The sequence below is a fragment of the Camelus bactrianus genome, chromosome 10 (genome assembly GCF_048773025.1).
Source record: "Camelus bactrianus isolate YW-2024 breed Bactrian camel chromosome 10, ASM4877302v1, whole genome shotgun sequence".
NCBI lineage: Eukaryota > Metazoa > Chordata > Mammalia > Artiodactyla > Camelidae > Camelus > Camelus bactrianus.
In genome coordinates, this window is record NC_133548.1 from 51,370,375 (window position 1) to 51,394,383 (window position 24,009).

A 24,009-nucleotide genomic window follows, 5' to 3' on the forward strand; every position below is an offset into this window, starting at 1 on the left:
TCCAAGTATCAACCTGTAATTACAAATCAGCCTTAGAAATACCCAGGTGTCTCTACTGAAGACAGAGAGTTGTAAAGTATGCTATGAAAAATCACTACTAATCCAGTGGAAGAAGTAGAAATCCTTCTGAAATGTTGAGTCTCTGTCCTACTACTTATCTGCCGGAAGCTCCAACTATACATTTTCTTACTTACTTAATGTTCACATTCTCAACAAAAATCAAACAAAAATACAACAAAAAAGATTCTCATTTTTTGCCAGCATTAATTTTTTACAAAACACTTATTAATGGTTTTAGTCAAGAATGAGAGCACAATAATATAAAAAACCTAGATTTATTTGTTAAGCTGCTATAAAGACAAAACAATTATCTGAAGTACTTCGAGGACTTCATCCCAATCTCACTTGTTCGTTTACAGAAAGTGACCTAAGAGGCTGGAAATTAAAGGATGTAACCTAAGAGGTTATAAAAGAACAGACTGGTGAAACATGGCTGAAAGGAGCAAAGGCTAGGCAGAAGCACTTGTGTTAGTGGTAGTATGTGTGGTGGGATGCTCCTGAAGAGGCTTCACAGAGTTAATTAATCTGGGTCCCCAATTAGTAAAAAGACCCTTATCCCTGTGGACACTGAGCAGAGGCCAGGATTTCTCTGAGATCTCTGTGTCTTTCTTTTTTAAGGAGTAAGGGCATCCCTAGGTTCTAAGGTGTGTATCCTAGATTCTGCCTCTCTTTCCCACGCAGTCTGCCTAAACCTTAAGCGCCAGTGCATTTCCATTACGCAGTCCTGCTAGGTTATGAGGATGCATACAGTAAAAGCCTACTCAGAAGGTACACCTAGATACAAAGTTCTGGGGGTAAATAATAAACTACAAAATATCCTTGGTTAAATTAATTCACCTTTGTTAATAAAGGTTATAGTTCTTCTGCTGGTAACAACTTGTTGTCTCAGTATAATCTGTCTCAAGAAAGAACTGGTTCAGGTAAGTTTTGGAGAAGGAAAAAGACTTTCATCAACACCCACTCCACAGTGGAAGAGGCACCAAGTTCTCTCCTACAGTAATGAGCAGAATCTGAAAAACAAAAGGTTCACCATGTTTATAATAATAGCTATTATTTACTGAATACCTAGTCAAAAGTGCCAGTGGACTCACATATATTGTATCTCAGTCTTTGCAACGATCCTGCCGGGTCATTACTCTCATCCTCATTTTTCAGATGAGGAAACCAAGGATTAGAGAAGTTACACATCTTGTCCAAAAGCACAGAGCTAGTATGTGGCAGAGTTGTGATTCTATCATTCACGTGCCGTCCCCTTCATCCTATCTCATGCATTGAGAGGTACTAGTTCCATTATCCTGAAATTTTTAATAGTTGCATACATACTCTAATTATTCCTTGTTCATTCCTCAAAGGCAAATACAATTTTAAATTATTAAAAATTTACAAACATTGTTTGGAATTCAGGTCAATATTATCCAGATGAAGAACTGGTATAAACTTTATGAATAAAATTTCTCTTCACTGCAGCTGTAGCATAAAATTATAAGAAAACAAGTCATCAGCTCATTAGAAAGTTTGTGGCTATTTTATGGTTATTTCACCATAAAATTACATTACAACAAATCCTAAGAATTCTTGCCAAGAAACTGCTGTAACATCTCATTTGTGTAACCATTAGTGACACATCAAATGAGTTTCTCATAATCCTTATTAGTAAAGTAGTTGGTATTCTCTGAATAGTCTGTTTTCAAGAAGAAATATGTTAAAGCCAGAAGATCAAAAAATCTGTTTTCCAGTCTCATAGAAGTTACTAAATAAGTATTACTGAACTGAAAAAACCAATATGAGGGGGGTAGGTATAGCTCAAGTGGTAGAATGCATGCTTAGCATGCACAAGGTCCCGGGTTCAATCCCGAGTATCTTCTCTAAAAATAATAAAGCAAGCAAGCAAGCTAATTACCTAGCCCCACCATAAAAAAAAAAAAAAAAAAAAAAGAACCAAAAAATAAAGTTCTTAAAAAAAAAAAAAAAGAAAGAAAAAACCAATATGCTATAAAAAAGGTGACAGATAAGAACCTGGGAAATAAGGGAACAAGATGAGAGTTGGTACTGAAAGATTTCCCATGAAGCAGAGTAGTCAAGTACTGACATCTGAACTGTGAGATCTGAAGATTAAAGTTAACAAAGCTCCAGCAATATTAACATACAATTTTAGCTCACTGCAGAAGAGACATTGCTGATTTCAGACTATATGGCTACCAATGACAGAAGTAAATGTTACGGAAATAAATATTTAAAGAAAGAGATGTAAATCACAGAACTCTAAGATTATTTTCTAATAGTTCCACTGGCAGCACCTGAGAGGAAAGAAGAGATTCATTATCACAATTCATGATTAGTGTAAGAAAGTGACATTATATTCACAATGGCAATAATTTGGAAGGTAAATGGAACTTGAAATAACAAGAGATCTCACAGCCTAACTGGATGCCTGATAATGGCTCAAGAGTAAAGGCAAAATATATAAATCTTGCCATGATATTACTTACACTTTAAATAAAATAAAGGACCTGGGTATAAGTACTATCTTAAAGAATGGAAACAGCTAGTATTCAAGAAAATGCTGTCAGGTCAGTGGTAGGAGGTCACTGTAAATAGGAAAGTGGGACAAAAGCACAGAGTGTAAATGTAAAAATCTTAGTTTTTAAAGGAAGAATTGCTGATGACTAATCCTAGCTCTGTATGATATAAACTAGCTACATGACCTTCAGTTATTATCTACCATATAGCTGAAATACTCAACCTGGCAAAGGCCAATTTATTTCTCAGAATAGCATGTAACAAACTTCAGGCAAAGCCCATGAGAATGTGTCAGAGGAGAGAAAATTGGCAGTGAAATCTTATGTCAATCAAGAAAAGCAGGTATGAAGCAACTTGGGAAATCACAGCTTTTACGTAGCCGTACATGGACTTGTCATGGTTTGAACACTCAGGTGCCTGAGACCTAGGTCCTCCATTATCTTCAGAAGGAGGGAAACCAATCAAGATTATGATTCAAGGCTTACCCTCAGATTAGAATTACTTCTACTTCTTCCCTAAATTGAACAGCAGTGAGTTGCAGCAAATCTCTGCTTTGTGTTTTGATGAGTATGTTAAGGTTTCAAACATCGTAAGTGGGGAAGTGGGGAAAGGTGACTCAAGAGCAGAGCACAACATGACCTCAGGCCCTGTTGCTTCCACCTGAGCCACCCAAGGAGATTTCTGTTTCTGAACAAAGGGCTAATGTCATTCTTCTATTCACTGAAGATGGGTATATCTTATTCTTCCAGGTACTCTCAATGCCTAGCCTAGTACAGTGCCTGGCATGTAGTAAATGCTCAGTAAATGTTAACCAGAATGTCACCATGTCTGCAAATCTTGATTTCTTAGGGGAAAAAACTACGTAATTTTCAGTAATTTCACAAATGGATAACTTTTTTCCAAACTGATAATTTTATAGAGTTCTCCTAATTATGAAAATAAAAATTATTTCATGTGATTTTCACGTTCAGTGACAAGGAAGAAAACAAACTACTCACCCCAAAGCAGCAGCAAACATTTTCAGTGATCAACATCCGCATCCTCAAACTGTCCTGCAACTGTTGGTGTAGTATCTACCTCCATTCCATCTGAAGACAAAATTAACTGTTGAGCAACAGTCTACTAGGCACTTCAAATAGGTAAAGACCCAAATTACATTTTGGCCAGAAGGAAGCTAGTGCCCTCTGCCGGTAAGAGGTGTTATTTCTTTCTCTTTTGAAAATTAAAGTACCAAGGAACAAATTGAGAAAGAAAAAAGCCACCTGTGGATTTAGGCCAAGTTAAAACTAGTCTATATATTTAAGACTTACTTTGTAATTCTCAACCTCAACACTGAAAGAACACCAAGCAGGAATTTTCAAGCGCAGTAAGCATCAACTGTTCACTCTTCACAGAACTGTGCAAGGTGTTTACTGTGCAAATTTTTTTTGAAGGTATAAAGTCCTATCCTCATAAGCTTACAACATAATTCAGGAGAAAAAACAAAATAAGTAGAGTGAGGTTCTTGCTCATCTCTATTTTTACCTCATTTTTTAAAAAGGGAGAGAGGGCGGACAAGGAAAAAAAGCCCCCTGTAAAGCGTTTTCTACAGCTGCGTTCTCCACTTCCTCACCTCCCATTCACCCAGCTCTTTAGTCCACCACAAACTGGCTTCTGCCTGCAGCCCCTAGGCACCCATCACCAGGACATCCAGCAGGGTATACAAATCTAACATTTATCTAAAATTAACTCATTATTCATCTTTCCACATACAAAATGCTTCCCTTGCCAAACAATCTTGCAAAAGGATACCTCTTACCTTCCCAACCCAGAAACCCCTACCATGTCTTTAACTTCTGTTGCTTCTCTTAAATATTTCTCAAATCTGTTCAGTCTTTTGACACTGACTGCCACTACTCAATTTAAGCCACTATCTCTCACCTAATTTAAAACATAAGCTACTTAACAGGGTTTCTCTTCTTGCCTTCAGTATTTCCCTCTGTAATTAACTTTTCTTATCATAGTCAGAGTCATCTTTTGAAACACTAATCAAACTAAAATTCTTCAACAGCTTCCCACTGACCTAAGTGTAAAGGTGAAATTCTTTAACACAGCTTTCAAGTTCCTGTGAGATACAGCCCAGTTCACTACTCCACCTTTATCTGGTGCTACAGTAACTACCCTTCACACTGGGAGTCCAGACATAATGAAGTTTCAGTTCCCCAAAGCTGCATGGTCTCTTGAACTTCTGCACATGTCTGATCCCTCTACCTGCTTCTCTCCCCAACCTGTATGCAGTCCCCCTTCACCCTGTTCACTTTTATGCATCTTTAGATTTTGGCTTAGATGTCACTTACTCCATGAAGCTTGAACCTCTCCCTGACTACCCAAGCTGGGTGACAGGCCGAGCTTCCAAGATCACAGTTTCTCGAGCTTCTCCTATATCTCAATGCTGTATCACAATGTCCTGTAACTACCTAATTAATTCATTTTTCTCTCCACTAGCATGCCACTGATATAACCTCATCTTCTTGAGCACTCCTTTAGTCTCTGTACCTGGCACAGTAGCTCAATAAACACCTCTTACACAAATAAACACATGCACTAATTATGTATCAAAACATCATGTTGCACACTTTGAATATATACAATTTTTATTTTAAAAATAAATTTAAAAAATAAACAGGTCAAACTAATTTAATAAATGGCAGAGAGAGTGATATGGGTATCCAGGACTTTAGAAGATGGGGAATGGTAAAGGCTGAAAAAGTTTTATATGTAGGCAAATCTCAATATGCTAATGAGGCTTAGGAATACAAGTCCAAAAATCTCACTTTAGCAAAGTGTTTGTGACCTTAAAATCAGTTGCTATAAAGGAATTTTACAATTAAAAACAATGACAACAACAAAAACCCTTCAGTGATAAAAGATTTTTCAAAGTCCAAAGGTACTCTTCAGTCAATGTCTGTAATAAAAAAGGTAACATCTTGAATTCTTTCAGCTAAGAGTTTGGTAGGGAACTACAAGTCATCTAAAGCCTATGTTAGAGCTCACCATCTAGGACTTAAAATGGAGAGAAGACATAAGGAATAACTGCATGACCCAAAGCCTGATTTTTTGCAAATTAAATATCCCATAACTTCAGGACCCCCAGGTCAACATGCTATGTGTATAGTGATACTGATCACAGCAGTTTGATAGAAACTTATATGAACCAACAAAAGAAATTACAAACATTCCGCATCACTAAAAATTAGAAGTATTAAGACTCTGTAGCAACATAAAACACTAATGTATATTGAATACACATAAGATGCAAGAAATGCTCATAACAGTGCCTGGCAGATTATTTTTGCATATTAGCTGATTTAAGCTTCTTGCCACTTATTAGCTATTTGACCTCAAGCAAGTTATGTGACCTTTCTGTGCCTCAGTTTCTTTATCTGTAAAATGGGGATCATAAACAGCATCTACTAGAGGGTTCTTAGAAGGAGTAAATGAGTAAATACATCTAAATCAGGACCTGGTACATACAAGAATTATTTAAATGTTTTATTGAGGGCAGCAGGAACATGATCAGAGGTAAGTGGAGCAGAGACAGAGTTGTCTCTTCAGAATGAAAAGTTAGAACTTTATACAGTGAGTACCAGACAATCACTGAGGGGATATCCTTATATAGGAATGACACAGAGTGTTCTCAAAAGATTAATACCGCACAGTGAGCTGGAGAAGGGATGACTGTGGCAAAAAACTTACTATTGTAAATCCAGTGTGAGAAGGGCCTAGGTTTAGAAGACAGCAGTAGTTATAGGAAGAAGATCTGAAAAGTCATTTAAGAGAAAAATGCAGACCTCAGTATTGGACTGGATAAGGGAAAAATGGTAAAGGCTGAGTCAAAAGAATACTTCAAGATTCTAATTGAAATAGGATACTGAGAAAAAGAGAACCAGTCTTATAGGCAAAGTATTTACAAAGCTTACAAATATGAGACAAATGAAACAAAAGTTAAACCTACTTATTTAAAGTCCAGACGTCTGTCACAAAAAGAGAACCCAAGTTTCTTGAATGCTGCATAGCCCTTTAAATCAACTATCCTAGTTTTGCATATAATCATGTAGGAATTCATTTAAAAAATAAAAACAGCAGCATCAATGTGTGCACATACACATAAGCAAACAAACAAAAAGACTGGAAAGATATGCAGAAAATTAATAGATGTCTCTCAGTTAGAATTATACCTGATTCTTCATCTCTTGTCTGTACCCAATTAAGAAATTTTTTTTGATTGTGAACAAAGACTATTTTTATAGTTAGGGCAAAAAGTTAAAAAAAAAATCACATGAGAATTTCCATTCTTTATAACTCTACACTTGCTTCGTACACTATAAAGAGTTAACTCTTGAGACTTTCCTGTCTTAGATATTCCAAAAGAACCTGTATGTCCCTCTCCAGAACTTTCCTTGTTGCCCAAGTGACCATCTGACTATTCACACCGAAAAAAATGGATACTCACCTTCATAATCTCTTACTGAATCTTCTGTCCGTACTCCAGCCATGTTATACTGGCTGCTCACAGACTGAGAAAGCATTCCTTCCAATCTCTCCAATGTTGCTTGGCCTTCTGGTGTTAAATGGGACAATCCTTCTTCATAGGTGTAAAATGTAGGAATGTCCCCCTGCCCTTGTTCTAAATAAATAAAAAGCTTTTAAGTTATTATAAAACAATTTTTAAAAAAGAAAGATAATCAATAATGCATTTACTGCAGTACAGTGAAAAAAAGGCTTCAATGAAAACACTCAACATTCATTTAACATATATTTATCAGCCATCTGCTAAAGACAGATATATAAAAATGTTTCTACTCTCTAGGACGAGAAGGGATTCCACGAGAGAATGAGCCAGTAAACAAGAATTCCCAAAGAATTAAATGTCCAGGGACTAGAAGGAAAAGTGGGTGTTCCTAAGGTCAGGGAGTCTTATATTATCCCAAGGTGTGAATTACACACTTTTTTTCCTTATTAAAATACATACTCCTTCTAAAAAATCAGAAATTCTGGAAAATACAAACAGAATTTAAAAAATTAAAATTACCCAAAAATCTCCGCAAAGATGAGCATGTATTTAGATATATGGAGAACCCCAGAAATGAGAGTGTCTCAGGCCAGAAAGTAGGTACACATGGAGGAAAAGGTTTTGGAGACCCAACCTGGTATGTACTGTATAAACTGGTCAGCGGGAAAAAGAAAAGAGAATAGCAGGCACATCAGGTTACAAGACTATAGCAAGCTAGTGACTGTATTCTGCTCTAGGGAGGTAAAGGGAAAAGTTCTTAGATAAATGAAGCAGGGTTCTGAGAAAAAGAAATTACTTTGGAAATGAGGTGTTTGATGGAATATGTTAAAAGATGCAGACGATACAGGTTCCAATAAGTGGTGAGAAGCGATTTGTTTTCCAGGAGCAGCTGCACCAACTTAAAAGATTCTCCTGACTATCCACTTTCCTATTATCATTTTCTTTCCTTCCATTTATCTCTACCCATTTTCTCTCCTCAGTAACCTCTCTTTTTTTGCCCTCAAACTTGGAAAGTCCATTAATTTTTCCAATTTGGCTTAGACACAAATTGTGCCATTCACTTTCATTTAAAAACATAGCTAATATGGGTACTTACAGATATAAAGAACTATAATCCCATCCCCCTATATAAACAGATGCTTAAAATGAAAGACACATACACACACTGTAAAAAATCCACTTCACTAACCATGTGCTTCCACATCATATTCTTCTCCATCGTAATCATCTGAATCTTCATCCTCAGGATCTGGATGCAAAGCCTGGCATTCACACATTGCAGTGAACATTGCCTCCACTGAACAAGGGAAGTAAGCTGTAATTAATTTTCTTTCTGGCCAATGTACAATAAAAGTTTAATAAAATAACCATCAGTACAAATGAATTTAATGAGTAGACAAGAGGTATACTAAGGTCACAATATTTACAAAACCTGCCAAATTCAAAGGAAAATCAATCTTGAAAAGCGCTTGATCACAATGGACAAGTCATAAAATAATAAGAGTTCATTTCAAAATACTGAGATTTCTTCATGCCTGGTTGGATTTTCTCATTAAAAGTGTCAGAGTCCTGGTCAGACTGTTGGCATCAGGGTGAAGCCTCTCAGCTCACAGGGCTTTTCTGAGCTATCCCGGCATCCTCCACTTTGGAACTGCCATGAGTCCTCTCTCCTCTATCCAGTGACATTCACAGTCAACAGCACCAAGTTCCTAACAATAACCAGATTCCTCCATTCACAAAACACACCAAGCAACATAGTATCTACTGTACTCTCACTTCATTCACAATCTTTTATTAATAGATATCTGGTCCTCAACCATATTACAGATGTTAAAATGAAGAAAAAGCAATAGAAAAGAGGTAATGAGGGTAAAGGTAAGTGTGTGTGTGGATGGGGGATGGAGGGGGAACACTTAGAACATAAAGGGAAAAGAATCAACTCTATATAACACTCACATGCTGATTTATCACTAGGCACAAATCTAAATTCAGCAATAGGTTCAACATCATCATCACTGTCTTCCTCTTCTTCATCAGCAACAGATTCTTTTGATTCTTCTAGAAAGGGAATAAAAAAATAACTTTTTAATGATGTTGTTTATTTGTTTTTAAAAATAAAAGCCTAAAAGTTTTTCTTAAAGGATGCTACTGACATCTAAATACTGCAATTTATACTTCTTTCACCTTGAAACAAAGGGTTTGGCAGCAGTTTGTAAACCACTGATATGATTCACTACCAACAATTTACAAACTAGAAAACTAAGGCCCATAAAAGTTAAAAGACTGAAAAGATACATAAAACTGTTAGCAAGAAAAAATATAAATGTTCAATAAAGAGAACTAGCTGGTGGAAGTGGAAACTGCTAAAACCACTCGGAGATTTGTATATCCTATTATCTAGCAACTCCTCATCTAAATACATTTAATGTACACAAGCAGTTTGTACGTGAATGTTTACTGAAGAGCTATATGTACTATAGAAAACATTAAAAACAAATGTTGACAAAAAATAGATGTAACCTTGTTATACTTTTATAGATATACAGATAGCAGTTAAAAATGAACAAATGTCATTTATATGTATCAAAATGAATAGATTTTAAAACATAATTGAGTGAAAAAGCTACTTGCAGTATGTGTGTATATATATATATGTGTGTGTGTATATATATATATATATATAATACCACTTACATCAAAATTTTAAACACAAAACAAAACTATTATATTGCTTAAATTGCTCAGTAAAAACCTAAAAGAACAGACAGGAAGGACACACACCATCTTTAGTATAATGTTTAACTCCAGAGACAGAGTAGGCATGAAATGGGGAGGGGATCAAAAAAGATCTCCACAGTATTGATATAGTTTTATTTCCTTAAAAGACTACAGTCACTATGAAAAAAATATTAGAATTTACACTAAGTATTGAGTGATGAAACTTTATTAGTCTGCACTTTTCAATTTCTTTTATTACTTCATAAAAATTTAAAAAAAAAAAAAACCCAAGTCAACAAAATCCTTAAACAGACCCCCCAAAACATCAAAGTATGTTCAAAATCAATCATCTTAAAAATAGAAAATTGTGTTTAGCATATTAAAGTAACCATTTTTAAAAAAATGTTAATTCTCCATACAGATGAAGATAGCATGGAAAGGTATTCTTATATACTACTGTTGAAAGTGTAAACTGATCTAAACCTTCTGGAAAGCAATTTGACAATGTATGTTAAGAGCTTTAAAAATGTTTACCTTTTATATAGCAATTCTACTCATAGGAATCAGTTATAAGAGGGTATCCACTAAATCTTTTTTTAATTTTTATTTTTATAAATCATACAAGTTCACCGCAGAATAATGAAAAATACAGATAAGCAAAAAAGGAAAAAATTTTCAATGGCCATTAGCAGTTTTAAATAACAGATTTAATAGGACTTTCTCTGTTCTATTTCTAATGTTATTGTAAGGTTAGATGGAATATACATGTCCTCTGTAAAACAGCAAAATACAAAAATACTGGAGAGTTCTAAATAATTCTAAGTAGTTGACCACATTATGGTACTACCAAATTTTTTCAATGTTTAAAAAAAGTGGTATTATACTGTAATTATCACTGCATAACTGAATGCACATCACTTTTCACATTATAAAAGTAATTCATGCTGGTATAAAAATAAGTAAAAAAGACCAGACGGATTCATAGGAAATAGTCCCTACCACTCTAGTCCTCTCCTTAGAAATAACCACTATCAACAGTTAACTCAACAGTTTGTTTTCTATCTGCAGGAATCCACCTTAAGGCAATAAATAGAAATGTAATTTACTATTTTTACACCAGTATTTGGAATTGACTGACAAGGGTATCTCTAAAATTTGCATTTCTATTAATGAATGAATGTTTTAAACTAAACACAACACATAAACTGTTGGTTATACAATCAGACTTACACTTACTTAGATGGAAAGTGAGCTTTGTGCCCAAGGCCTCCTCCTTTGGAAGCCTTACCACAACACAAGGTTAACAGCTTTTACTTTTCCTTATCCTCTCTCAAGCTTCACTAGGTTTTTATCTATCTTTGGACCCTTCCCAATGGCAAGAGCTCTAAATCTTAGAACAAAGATATTTCCAGACAGCTGATTCAGTCATTACCACTTAATGAGGCAGGGTTTGCCAAAAGCCCTAAAAATTACTAAATGACTAGTGTCACATTGAATATAAGTGTTCATCTTATATCTAAAACCATATTAAAATCCCAAATTCAAGGAGCAATAGCTCAACAGGAAACTCATGGGATTGTCTCTTATGTTATTTCAAAGAAAAGCAACCCACTATTTTAAAAGCAAAAATTTACTAAAGATGTGAATGTCCTTTCAACGCAAAGTTCTGCATTTCTACAAAGATGAACATATTAAAATAACACAATATAGTACATAAGCTTATTTTAGTTTTATCTACAAAAAATCAAGCACAAGTTTTTATTTTGTGCCTAATTTGTTTCTCATTCAGAATTCTTACAACCCATGGGGACAGCCTAAAAAATGGATCTTTTAGCTTTCTTACTCCTCTCATCAACTTTACTAGATTTTTATGAATCTTTGTAGTTTCCTCCAACAGCAAAACCAGAGAATCTAGGTTTCTCAACCTTGGCACTAATGACATTTGGGCTGGTTAATTTGTTGTGGGCACCTGTCCTGTGCATTGTAAAATGTTTAGTAGCATCCCTGGCCTCCACCTAGATGCCAGGAACCCTCTTTCCCACCTCCAGTCATGGCAATTAAAATGCCACCACCCAAGGTTCTGGGGGAAGGCAACATGTCCCCCACTGAGAACCATTTTATAACAAAACAGGTTCTATACTAAACTCTAGAAGTATACTGATCCAAGCCTCGAACGGTGCTAAACATGAATGCCTTTACAAAGAGAAAGAATAAACAGTTAAACTCAAGAGGGAAAATCAAAATTTAATTCCACAGTAACTAAATAATTCTAAGTGCAAGTATATAGAAAATAAAAGGCAGTGTCCAAATAATGTTACTGTGCTGAAATTTTCCTTAAGAAAGTATTAACCAAAATAAGTCAATGGCTTAAATATTATATTGCTCAAAGACTGCTTCTTGAAATATAATATGACACAGAAGGAAGCTCAAGATTAAATTATACCATACATACCTCCAAATTTGGCATTCACCATAACATACAAATGCTCTCGTGGATAGGCATTTAGGTCCCTGGACACCGCATGCAAACTAATGGTGGGGTATTCCAGTGAGAACCCTAATCCAGAGCCATCTAACCAAGACAGGCGGCTGAAAAAAATGTTTTAAGTAGATTACTTTAAGAAATCACATTCTAATTTAATATCCTAAAGTTTATCACTTTTATACATGTGAATAAATTCATGCATACTGTTTAGATTCCTAAATGAGATTCCTAAAATGAGAAAACTCAGCAGCAAGGAACTGAATTTCTTTAAGACCAATTCTGTTTTCCTCTAGCTAAATATTCAACTAGATTTGAAATGCAATTTTTCTTAAGTCAGATGTGTGCTTCTCTGCCTTTTTACGCTTGTTCTCATTTGAAATGTCTTCAGGACCTTCTTTGCTTTTTGCAAATTCTCCTCATCGGGTTAAGTCCCAGCTCCTCCACGAGCCCTCCCTCCAATTACTCAAGTCCATAATGATCTCTTCTCTTTCTAAACTGCACTTATGCTCCGTAATAAACCATTTAGCACTTTATGGTAACAAATCTTACATGTACTGACAGAATATGAACTACTTGACAAAAACTGTTAATATTCCTTTATTTAACGTCCTTCAAAACCACTAGCAGAGTGCTCAGCATGTAAGTATGCAATAAGTACCCATGAATCACTCATTTCTCCACTTAGTCCTACATTAAATGCCATACAGATGAAATGGCTGTAATCATACCACAAGTTGGAAAATAATCACACTGAAAGACAAGACTTTATGAACCCTTTCATTTATTCTGCAGCTTTACGAGAAAGCCACAAATAAGTAAGGTCAAGTTTTCCCTCAGAAGTGGTCAAATGCAAATATTTTATTGGTATAGCAAAGGAAACATCACGAAAATCAGTATGTTGAGTTCTGAGTAAGGGATGGCTTTTTTTTTTTTTTGGTAATACTTCACCCATTTGGAATTGCACTAACTACTAGGAAAAATGTAAAAAAAAAAGATCCTTAAGAAACCACAAAAAATGTTAATGCAATAAAAGTTAATGCAATATAGTGGTTGCACAGTGCTGGAGGGAAACAGAAAGCGACTGCTAATGGGTGTCGGTTTCTTCTGTGGGGGGGTGAAGAGAATATTCTAAAATTGATCATGCCGATGACTGCACAACTCTGTAAATAGACTAAAAATCATTGACTTTACACTTTAAATAGGTGAACTGCATGCTATGTAAATTATCTCAATAAAGCTGTTATTTTTAAAAGAAGTTAATGCAATAAAACCCCCATTCTACTTTCTATACCACTGTAACAAGCCTGGGTGCCTGGTCTCTAACCAAGCAAAAACAAATACAATAGTAGAACCTAGGACCACCTTGTGCAGGGATGACAGTGAAGTAGTCTTAGACCGTTCATATCTAATGTGAGGCGAGGCTGAACTTTACACCTCAGTCCCCATAAAGGAAATCAGTGTCTAACAGCACAATACAACTGTGTAACACATGACCCTCACTTATCAAAAGCAAAGGCAGAATTAGATTGTAGTAAAAATTGTCCAAGTCGGTAAATACACTAAAACATAAGGAGTCATACACTTAAAAAAAGCAAAAGCAAGAAAATATGCAGTCATTTAGAAAGATTTCCATTCAACATGCTTATTAAGAAAAGAAACCTGGGAAGCTTAAAGTGACAAATCTTAAGAAGCTTAAAGTGGTAAAAGGTCTAGGAATGATTTTCCAAAATGACTCATCCCATTGGGTCCAAAGAAATCGATTTTACTATTGTAATTAGAGGGTGTGTGCTGTGCGTGCCTTTGCTGTCCACTGCTTTCCTCTTAACAGGGAGATGAAACAGTGCTCAGGTATCACAGAAGTAATGCCAGTGCCTTACTAAAAATGCATTATTTTAAGCAAAGAAACTCCTTTTTCTCACCCCTCAAAATCCTCTGGCATTATTACAGTTCAGAAAAGAGTACTCCAAATTTGGGTGTCCAAAATGATTTCAAACACTCAGAGCCATAAAACTTTAATGACTCAACTAGGAGATGCAAAAATTGAAACATAAACACAGACTCAGTACCTATCAAATTATGGCTTTCACTTTAAAAAGCACACAATAACTGCTCAGTAGTTCCTTACTGCTAGCAGAACACGAATGCTACCTCACTACAGCATTTCCTATGGAGCACTCATAATCTTATACATGAACATGGATTCTGTACTCTACAGAAGAAAGTTCCTCTTAAAAGCAACATTACTCTGATGATTAAATTCTAGTTTTATTTATTCTCTTTTCATATATTCTGGAAGAAAAGCCCTTCAAAACCAAACCGTCTAATTAATTATACCCAGTTCCAAATAAACCATGAGTCACAAAAGGGAAAAACAAGAATCAGAAAGCCAGTAGAGATGCAGAGGAATGTTTTGCTAACTTCCAATGCTTTTGCACAAGTACCACTAGTGTGCTTTATTCCTGGTATAGGGTAAAAAAACAGGACAGGAAGGTAAGAGATGCCTTGAATTTGGGTTGGTTTAATTGTTTAGTCTAAAATTAATTTTGAAATAAGATATAAAAAAGCATTACTTATAAGTTTGTTACCTATTTTTAATTTACCTATTTTATTTCTGCTTCAATGATCTATTTTGAATGATTCGTGCCTCTGTCCCCTTCCTTATTTGGATAAAAAGGCAACTTCCTATGAAAACTAAACTTTGAAGTTCTAAATCTCTCAATACACATCTGAGAAACCACCTAAAACCAAATCAGATCCTGTCTCTCTTTGCCTAAAATCCTGAAACAGTTTCCCCAAAACCTTTGGGCTATAAGCCAAGCTTGTGAACATGGCTCTCTCCTTCTCCAGCTTTATTATGTTTCCACTCTTCCCCTTGTCCCTTAGATGAAGAACTGCTGGATGGTGTGTGTACACATCATACCCTTGCACACACAATACTGTTTCTCACCCTTGTTTCTGAGCATCCTGTTTCTTCAAATCAGAACATTTCCTCTTAGCCTCATCTCATTTAAACCTGGCTGGATTTTTTTGTTAGTTTGTTTGTTTTTGGTGTGGGGGGTTAAGTTTACTTACTTGTTTATTTTTAGAGGAGGTACTGGGGATTGAACCTAGGATCTTGCATATGCTAAGCATGTGCTCTACCCTCCTCCCCTCACCTGGCTGTTAATTCTCACTTGTCACATCCTTAGGAAGCTTTCCCAGCTTAAGACCTTGATTCTACAAAGACCTGGAAATGCTAGGTGGGAAAGAACAGAAAGGGGAAAGAGACCAAGGAGGTAAGGCTAACAATGAGTGAAGAGTGATGAACAAAGGTGTCCAAGGTACTGGCAATATTCTATTCTTAACCTGGAGGCATTACGCGGATGTTAGTTTAATGTAAAGCATAGGTACATATAATTAACCCCCCAAAAATTAGGTACACAATTTATATTCTTTTTTGTATGTATACATTACAAAAATATTTTCTTAAGGAAGATGAAAGATTTGTTAGTGAAAAGTTGAAAAAAAGAAATTTTTTTAAACAGAAAAAGTGCTTTAAAAAAGTTTGTACTTCCTCAGTGTGGTAAATGTATTGTGGCTATACAAGAGGATATCCTTATTTTTAGGACTTTTGCTAGTATTTACTGGTGAAGTAAAATGTCAGAAAGCTCAGAAAAGAGAAAGATAAATGTGGCAAATGTTAACGAATGAATCTTTGTGAAGAGGCTATGGGTATTAATTAACACTTGAAACTTTTCTTTAGGTTTGAAATTTTTCAAAATGAAAAAACAAGTACAGAACCTTCTCAAAACAGTAGTTCTATTATAGAAGGGACAACATACAGAGAAGCCATGGGGACAAAAGGGATTGTGTAAGGGCTAGAAATACATGGGTTCCACTTTTCACCCCTTAAAAGAAATTGCTCTCCCAAGGTCACTAAAGATCTCCTTGTCGGTACCTAACAGGTGCTTTTCAGATCTGATTTTATTTAACTGCTCCTCCCTCTTTTCTCAAATCTCTTCTTCCATAGCCTACCTCTTAATGTAGATGTGTCCCCAAGGTTCTATCCTTGGTCTTCTTCCCTTCTGCGCTATCAAACCCATCCATTTTTAATACCACTCTCCCAAAAAACACGCTCACATGTACAACTAATCCACACATATCCAGACCAAACTAACTATATGCACGTTGCCACAAACTTGCTTTTCCACCCGTCCTATCTCAGTGACTGGCCAAAAGCCTAAGCTTTGCTCAATGACTAGACTTCCCTTTAAACCAAAGGTTCTTTTTTTGTGCCCTCTGTGGTAGGCAGAATTTTGGCCCCTATGACTTTCATATCCCCTGATGTCAAGTCTACCAATGTATTATGTTACATAACAAAACAGACTGTGCGTAATTAAGATTATTTATCAGTTAACAATAAAATAGGGAAATCATCCTGGATTATCTATGTGGGTCTAATATAATCAGGTGAGCGCTAAGAAGCTGAGAATTTTCTCTGGCTGTAGACCAAAGTGATGCAGCAGAAGTCAGGTGTGAAGGGCAGAAAGGATTTTCAATGTGTCACTGTTGGCTTGAAAATGAATGGAACCATATGTCATGGAAACAGGGACCTCAGCTCTACAACCTCAATTTTTAAAACATGTCTGTCTGACTGAAAGTACAAAGTGCTCCGGATGGCCAAACAAATGGGCAATTCCTTTCAACAATGGAAATGAGAGTCAGGTCCCCCTGGATATAATCCCAGAGTGCACAGGGTTGAGGGTGTTCCTCTCCCCACCCACATTTACAGAAGAAAATCTATACTCCCTAACCAAACTTTAAATATTCTTTAGAGTCTACCTGAAACCTATATATCCTGCCCAGGGCAACACCTCCGGCACCTGTTCATCGGAGAAGATAGGCACATCCATAACGCTAACTCTGGGCCTAGAAACTCAAAACCTTAGGAGACCTTGCGTAAAGAGCAACACTCGCATCAGACCTCCAATAAACAGGCGGGTGAAAAGCACACCCAATGAGGAGAACTCCGTCTGAAGAGAGAAAAGAAAGCGCCTGAGAGAACCCTGGAACAATCGAGTCTTCCTCCCAGAAGAGGCACCCCCAGGCAGCGCGGAGCACGCGCTCCCCCGCCCAGCAGCCCCCAAGGTCGCGGCCTCGCCCCCGCTCCTCCGCATCCCCCGCACCTGCAGGAGGAAGGCGGCACGCAGGAGGCCACCACAGGGGAACAAGGACCCTACCTCTCAGCGATGTAAAGCGTGCCTGTGCCGAGGCTCTTCCCGTTCAGCACAGCCTCGGTGTCTGGCTGCTGCTGCCGAAGCCCCTCAGCCGACCCTGGCGGCGGGAAACTCTTGAGGAAGCTCATTGCAGGAGGGAGCGCGGAGACACAGGCCGGAACCAGCTGAAGCACAGCAAGCCGCGCTCGCCGCGCTTGCCGCGCCGCGCCCCGGAAGTGGTAGCAACTACCCCGGAAGAGCAACTTAGTCTGCCCCCGGAATTGGAGCGCCATCACCATAGAGACGGGACGTTCTAGGGCAAGCTCTCGGAGGCCTGAGAGAACGTGTTTGTCACGTGACTCCCTTTCTCCTCTCCCTCCCATTTCTGAGGCTCCAGGCTTGGAATAACGGAGCGTTCTTCCCGACATCCTGCTTCAGGGTCATTACAGCAACCCTGTGAGAAAGTAAGCACAAGAAATAATAAATTCCTTTTCCTACAAATGGGGAAACGGAGCCGTGAGACAGGGAGTCCCTTGTCTCAGGATGCACGGGAAATAGAGACCACACTGATTTACAGGTCGGAGGTTTCCTAACTGGGTTTCGCTCTTTTCACCAGCGCCCACCTCATCCCGGCCTGTTCAAGTCTAAACTTAACAGCCACGCCTCAGACTTAAGTCTAGGTCCTGACACCATCCTAGTGCACGAACAACGTATTCCCCCGGTCTCAGGCAAACGAGCGCAAGAGGTAATTAACTTTGAGTGAAGAGCTGGATATGTCAGTGAGCAGAAGGGGCACTGAAGGGAAAATAATTAATCACCAAATTTGGAATTCTTTATTTCTTCGTTAGGCACTGAAGAGCGAAGTATTAAGAGCAATAAAAACTTTAAAAATAATCGTTAGAGTAGCCATAGATAACCGGGTGTTATGTGCCAGGCACTGTTCTAGGCACTTTACCCTTGTTATTCATTTCTTCTTTATGACAATTATATGGCGAAGTTATTACTGATCCAGTTTTACAGATGAGAGGCTTATGGCATTAAACTCAAAAAGAAGAATTAAGCCATGAGAGACCTACTAGTGGAATCCAAGTCAGCTTCTGGGCACCACTTTTCTTGCCTGTAAAATGAGTAATCATACCTGCACTGTAGGATTGTTGAGACTGGACAAGGAACATGTGGAGTAGTTCTACTTCTATCTTCTGAATAGTTAAGAGGAGGGTTAGACAGAATCAGAGGAGGCATTTAAGCAAATGTAAAAGCAAACTGAGGCTTATCACCAAGAACCTAAAGAAGGCAAGATTTATTTCTTCTGCTTCTTATCCCTATAAGTAACAAGTGGTAGGCAGTTAATACATCTCACATTTGTATAGTATTCTACTTTGGGGGGGTGTAATTAGGTTTATTTAATTATTAATGGAAGTACTGGAGATTGAACCAAGACCCTCGTGCATGCTAAACTTGCACTGTACCACTGACCTATAACCTCCCCCTGTATAGTGTTTTACTTTTTAAAAGAATGCTTTTCTCACCCATTTTCTCCGTTAATCTTTACAGTAATTCTGTAATGTAGGCAGGGTGGCTGTTACTATGCCCGCTTTACAGATAAGAAAACTGAAGATCAGAGAAATTAAGTGATTTGCTGCAGGCTACATTACTAGTACTCAGCTAGAAATTAAATCCCTGCCTTTTACTGCCAAGTTCAGTGTTTTCACTATAAACTACCACCTTTAGAACTAGTAGACAAAGGATTATAAAGATATTCCTGCCTTTGGTAATAGAATTAGGCTTCTTATAAATCCATTCTTACTAGATCATGCTCTTGCTCTGCACTCTTAAGGCCACACCCTGAGGATGAGAGATGGAGTTGAAAGGAGAACAAGTGGAGAGGATGTACCAGGAATAAATTGATCATGAGATCCGAAGGCTTCCTTACTGACACACTTGACATACGGTGGCTGTCATATGGGACCTGTGTGGGAACTATCAGCTGGAACACCTTTACATAGCATCTGAGTGTGGCCTGAGCTTCCTCACAGTATGGTGTCTGGGTTTAGTTGAGCACGAACATCTCACAAAAGAGAATGATAGAAGTTGCACAGCCTCTTCTAACCTAGCCGTGGAAGTTAGAGTGTAGCCACAAGTAGGATGTGCTGATTTTTCATCTTATTGTTATTTGTTAATGAACTTTGTAGTACTATATGCCTTGAAATGCCTGCAGCCCTGGCTGGCACCTTGACTGCAGGTCTGGGAGAGACTTTGAGGCAGAGGCACCTGGCTAAACAGTGCCCAGATTCGTGACCCACAGAAACTGTGAGATAGTAGTTGTTGTTTTAAGTCATTAAGTTTTGGGATAAACACAGAAACAGGAAACTAATACATTAAGTAAAGAGAAGAGAGGGAAAGAACCTTGAACAGTATTAGTCACTGTGCTTCTCCTTCTACACTTGCCTTGGCCAGCTTGTCCATGCTCATGGTTTGAATTACCCTGTACAGATGATTCCCAAATCTATATCCGTCCCAGAACTCTTCTATGAAATATAAACTTTTACATCCTGCAGCCTGCTACACATCTCCACTTGGGATTCCACAGGCACCTCTTATGCAACCTATCATAAATTCAACTTATAACTATGGACTTTGCCCACTTCAGGCCATGTCATCTCTTAATTAAACTAAGCCTCCAAACTGGCCTTGGTTTGGTGAATCGAGAGACCTCATAGTCTTTAGGGAAAGAGACCCATTGTTTTAGGGATGACAAGGGATATTACAGTAAGTCTGCAGGCTGATGGCAGTGATTTAGGTGAGAGAAAAAGATGGAAGACATAGAACTCAGTAGGTTAAGGGTCTAACTTCATTCTTTTGCATGTGGATATCTAGTTTTCCCAGCACTATTTTTGAAAAGACTGTATTTCCCCATCAAATGGCCTTGGCAGCCTTGTGAAAAGCATTTGACCATATATGTGAGGGTTTATTTCTGGACTCGGTATTTTATTCCACTGGTCTATATGTCTGATTTTATGCCACATGTCTTTTTACTACACTGTTCTGATTATTGTAGCTTTGTAGTAAGTTTTGAAACCAAAAGGTGTGAGTCCTCCAACTTTTGTCCTTTTAAGATTGTTTAGGCTATTCAGGATCCCTTGAGATTTCATATGAGTTTTAGGATTAACTTTTTTATTTCTGCCAAAAATACACCTTAGTGTATAGTATTGACATTTTAACAATAAATCTTTCAATCCATGAACTTGGGATGTCTTACTGTTTTTGTCTTCTTTAATTACTTTCAGCAACATTTTGTAGTTTTCTGTGTACAGGTCTTTCACCTGTTTGGTTAAGTTTATTCCTAAATAAAAAAAATTAGTTGCATTTCTATACACTAGCAATGAACAACCTAAAAATGAAATTAAGAAAACAATTACACTTATAATACCATCAAAATGTATAAAATACATAGAAATATATTTAACAAAAAAACTACATAGAAAGCTACAAAATATTGTTGAAAAAATTAAAGACCTAAAATAAAAGGAAAGATATCTCATGTTCATTGATTAAAAGACAATTGTTAAGAAGCCAATATTCCCTCAAAAATCTGCAGATTAAATGTAATCCCTATCAAAATTCCAATTGCTTTTTTGACAGAAATTGGCATACTAAACCTAAAATTCACATGAAAATTCATCGTAACTAGAATAGTCAAAATAATCTTAAAAAAAACAAAAGAGCCAAATTGGAGGACTAACTTTCTGATTTCAAAACTTATCACAAAGTTACAATAATCAAGACTGTGTAGTACTGGAATAAGAATAAACACATAGATCAGCAGAATCAAGAGTCCAGATGTAAACTCATACATTTTTGATCAAATGCATTTTGACAAGGATTCCAATATAATTCAATGGGGCAAAGAATAGTCTTTTCAGTAAATGGTGCTGATACAACTGGATAGCCACAAGCAAGAGAATGAATTTTGATTTTTACCTCACATCATATATAAAAATTCAGACTGAATCAAAGATCTAAACTTAAGAGAAAAACTTGTAAAACTCTTAGATGAAAATATAAAACATAAATCTTTGTAACATTGCATTAGGCAACAGTTTCTTAGATAAGACATCTAAAGCATGAGCAAACAAAAATAAAGAAAAGTTGGATGTCATCAAAATTAAAAACCTTTGTGTGTCACAGGACACCATCAAGAAAGTAAAAAAAATAACCTGCAGAATCGGAGAAAATATGTGCAAATCATGTATTTGGTAAGGGTCTCATATCCAGAATATATAAAGAACATTTAAAACTCAACAATTAAAAGACAAATAACCCAACTTAAAACTGGGCAAGGGATTTAAATAGATGTTTTTGAAAAGAAGATATACTACTGGTCAATATGCACATGAAAAGATGTTCAACATCATTAATCAGCAGGGAAATGCAAATCAAAACCACAGTAAGAAAACTCTTCACAGTCCACTAGGATAGTGATAGTTACAATAAAAAAGGCTAACAATAAGTGTTACTGATGTGGAGAAATTGGAAACTTCATGCATTGCTAGTGGGAATGTAAAAAGATGCTGATGCTGTGTAAAACAGTTCAGCAGTTCCTTAAAACTTGAAACACAGAGTTACCATGTGATTTAGGAATTCCATTCCTAGGTATGTCCTTAAAAGAATTGAAAACCTATGTCCACACAAAAATTTGTACACAAAAGTTTATTATTCATAGTAGCCCAAGAGTGGGGGCAATCCGAATATCTATCAGCTGATGAATGGATAAACAAGATGTTGTATATCCATAGAGTAGAATATTATTCATCCATAAAAGGGAATGATTTATGCTAAAACATGGGTGAGATCATGAAAACATGCTAAATAAAAGAAGCCAGACACAAAAGGCCATATATTGTATGATTCCATTTATATGAAATGCTCAGAACAGGCAAATCCTTACAGACAGAAAGTAGATTAGTGGTTGCCAAGGACTCGGGAGAGGGGAGGGATGGTAAGTGACTACTAATAATATGCGGTTATTTTGGGAGGTGATGACAACCTTGTGAATATACTAAGGACCACTGAATTGCACACTTAAAGATGGTGACTTTTATAGCATGTGAATTACATCTCAATCTAAGAACTAAGAAGAAAGATTGTAAAATAAAATTTACAAGTACTTTTATTTTGGAAACCAGTACGTAAGCACATCCAGATTATTAGAAGTAGCTGTGTCACAGAGAGGACAGTCATCCTAAAGACTGTTTCCTAACCTTCTCTTCCCTTCTGAGATGCCTTTTCTGGTTGTGGGTCCCTGCCTTTCATCCTTGCCTCTTTGGCACTGTCCTGATTCTGCCTGTAGTATCTCTCAGTAAATTCCAGCACAGCCTCCTTGATCAGTCTGAATCTGAAGCCAGCGTTTTGATTTCCTAGAATTGAATTAGCTTGCTTCTCTTTGATGTTGGTAAGCCCTAGTTACCCTCAAAATTCATCCTTACTTTTTTTTTTTAAAGCTAGACTTAAAATACAAAAAATCAACTTTCATTGTTCAAACTAGAGACAGCACATATTCTAATCAGGTTCTATCCTTGTTGGTAAGTCTCTTCTCTAATTTTTGGGCTCCAAATGTTAAAAGTAAGAGTTATCTGGTTGCATGAGTTTATGCTGCAATTACTGGTATCCCACCAGCAAGCAATAATGCCAAAGAGAAAAGAAAATGGACATTTCAACAGAAAAACACGAAACAAGTGCGGAGAAAAGGGAGGACCATTTCCCCTATTGTAAGTTTCAGTTTTCTGTAACAGTTGTTCTTAATGATGGAGTTCAAGTATGCTGCCAAGAAGCCTGCTAGTTTCCTAGAGTTTCTCCTAGGAACGTCTGACATTTCAGTGAGAATTTTCAAATATAGTTTAACATGTCTATGATGTATTTATTTGAAAGACTGGTGGGCAAGTAAGAAATAATTGGGAGGCAGATTGAATGGGAGACAGGATGATACTTGTCTTCCATGATAGGGAGAACTTTATATAGAGAGTATAAAGGGATGGAGATCAGAGAAAAATCACTAGGATGGGAAGACCCAAAGGAGGCAGCAGGAAAGGGCCAGATCAAGGACATAGGCAGAGCGGATGTGGCAAAAACAGAGTGATGTCTCTTCCTTGGAGGCTGGAGAGAAGAACAGATGCTTGAGTGTGAATAAAGTGACTCTGAAATGAGCAATAGGAACAATAAGGTAGCGATAGGTGGCCTACACCATGAACTAGTAAGTTCCTAGTTAACTTTGCTTTTGGGATATGACTTTATGTGCAAAACTAATGTTGCAAACATCAAGTCACATTTCCTTAGTGTTCTTCCTCTTTTTCATTTTAGACTTTTAGGATCATAAAGAGCTCATGCAAAGTGATTAAAGAATCCCAATGACACAAGCATTCATCTCACCCAACATTTAATTTAGTTTCAGTAGAGTATTTTCATTACTTTTTATAATTCTA

General features: G+C 36.9%; 1 protein-coding gene across 1 annotated transcript; it reads right to left on the reverse strand.

Annotated features, from left to right (window-relative positions):
* Positions 1-316: 316 nt before the first annotated feature.
* CLNS1A (chloride nucleotide-sensitive channel 1A) lies at positions 317-17,779 on the reverse strand. Its single transcript, XM_010973460.3, has 7 exons — positions 17,555-17,779; positions 12,303-12,439; positions 9,089-9,190; positions 8,322-8,429; positions 7,073-7,246; positions 3,579-3,668; positions 317-1,070 (listed from the first exon to the last, which is right to left on the reverse strand). The coding sequence occupies exons 1-6, from the start codon at positions 17,677-17,679 to the stop codon at positions 3,601-3,603; spliced, it is 714 nt and encodes a 237-aa protein (XP_010971762.1). The 5' UTR covers positions 17,680-17,779; the 3' UTR covers positions 317-1,070; positions 3,579-3,600.
* Positions 17,780-24,009: the final 6,230 nt, after the last annotated feature.